Here is a 1,852-nt window from a genome sequence, read left to right as displayed (position 1 = left end):
AAAAAAAAAAACAGACAAGAAAAGCATAAAGAGGCAAAACACTCTGGATAAAATGACAGGGATATCTCACTGCTTAGTCTGAAGTGCACAAGCTGTGCCAAGGCAGACATGGCACCTTTCCTATTCCTGGCCCATGAGCAATGCTGCACATGCACCCCAAAGCTCCTGCTTTTGCCCAGTTACAGATGAGAAGCTTGATGGGCCCCACCTCAGCTCCCTTCCTCTGACGCTGTTTCTATGACACACCCCTGGCTGGCTTAGGCAGGCACTGTTTATACAGGTGAAGGCCACCTTGTGTATCTTCCCAGTGGCTCAATATTTCTGCCCTCAGATGCCAGCTGCCCACTTACCAGCTCCTGTCCTCTAGCCCACAGCAGAGATCTCATCCCTTCATCAACATCAGCAGGGAAAGCAAAGTGAATGACTTCACAGGTGCTGCAGGTGAGGACCTGCATGCAGGGAGTAACCACAGAGCTGCTGACGTCTAATCCCTCATTCCTCAGTTTGGTAACAGCCTGCAGCTCTCCACACGTTGCCCTGAGAGCTCAGCACCACCCCAGGCAGCGCAGGAGCCTGTCTATCCAGTTAAGGACATGGGGTATTAAGTGGAAGCAGATCTGTAGGATGATGTCCTGGCTTAGACCTCATTGGAAGGTGGCAGGGGAGAGGGTTCTGAATAGGCAGGCAGCAGAGGTAGACCTTATAACTGCCTTCTAATACCTGAAGAGAACCTACAGGAAGGCTGAGGAGGGACTTTTACAAAAGTGTCCACCCACAGGACAAGAGGAAATGGATTTAAGTTAAAGGAAAGCAGATTTAGACTGGATCTTAGAAAAAAAATTCTTCAGTATGAGGGTGGCAAGACTCTAGAATAAATTGTGCAGAGAAGTTGTGGATGCTTCCTCCCTTGAGGTGTTCAAGGCCATGGATGAGGCCTTGAGTAACCTGGTCTGGTTGAGAGGTGTCCCTGCCCATGGCAGGGAGGTTGGATTAGATGGTCTCTAAGGTCCCTTCCAGCCTAGGCCATTCTATGATTCTATCTTGGTTTATAGAGGTGTGAGAAACACAAGGGGCTGGGATCCCTGGTCAGTGAAGTGGGAAAGCGCAAGAGAGCAGGGGAGGCATGCAGCACAGGGCTGGACACAAGGAGCTAGTCAGACCTCTGGGACAGGAGGCTGGCAGGCAAGTGGACCCTCTTCAGTATCTTTTTGGGCACTGTCATCAGTGTCTTGTGTTGCCCAAGGACACGGACACAGAAAGACAGGGTGCAGCTGGCTACAGTCCAGTTTGCCAAGAAGAGCAGCCACCCTACTGGGCCTGGCCAAAACATACCTAAAGCACTGGCGGTGGTAGAGCTTGCCCTCGGCCAGGTAGCGCTGGACCAGGTGGACGTGCTGCTGGCAGGCTGCACAGGTACTGCTGGGTGTGGTGCGCTGAGACTGCTCCGGTGGGTCCGAGGGGGCATCGTCCTGAGACACAACGCACGGCAAGCTCAGGATGGGGGTCCTGAGCTGCTGCCCAGCCCACAGCTCCTCCAGAACAGCTGCTCCCTGTGTAAGGCCCATTGCTGAGCGCTTGTGGCACAGCTCAGGGGCTGACAATGCACAGAACAGCTGTCCCTCAGTCCAGGCCCAAGCAGGCTGTCTCCTCCCAAATTAGAAGGGGCCACTCCAAAAGGTGCCTCGCCCCTGTTTACAGCTGAAGGGCTGTGGAAGGGACTAATCTAAACCCGAGGCAGGAGGTACCTAAAAGAGGAACCCTCTTTCTTTAGAAAATGTGCTGTCCCAGACAGCTGCTGAAACCTGAAATAAAGGGCCAAGAAAGAAAAAGCCACCTTTTCTGCTCTTCTAAT

The 1,852-nt window shown here is 52.8% G+C and overlaps 1 protein-coding gene across 1 annotated transcript in view; it reads right to left on the bottom strand.

The window, feature by feature from the left end:
• The window catches only part of MICALL1 (MICAL-like 1), a gene marked incomplete at its 5' end in the record, with an annotated part of 12,484 nt that overhangs the window by 7,981 nt on the left and 2,651 nt on the right, over positions 1–1,852 (bottom strand). The window contains one exon of the mRNA XM_009875780.1: positions 1,333–1,529. Coding sequence (XP_009874082.1) covers positions 1,333–1,529 — 197 coding nt within the window. The remainder of the gene's footprint in view (positions 1–1,332; positions 1,530–1,852) is intronic.

This window comes from Apaloderma vittatum, unplaced genomic scaffold (genome assembly GCF_000703405.1).
Source record: "Apaloderma vittatum isolate BGI_N311 unplaced genomic scaffold, ASM70340v1 scaffold36968, whole genome shotgun sequence".
Classification (NCBI taxonomy): Eukaryota; Metazoa; Chordata; class Aves; order Trogoniformes; family Trogonidae; genus Apaloderma; species Apaloderma vittatum.
The sequence above is the reverse complement of the archived record's forward strand: the minus strand, read 5'-3'. Positions and strand labels throughout refer to the sequence as shown.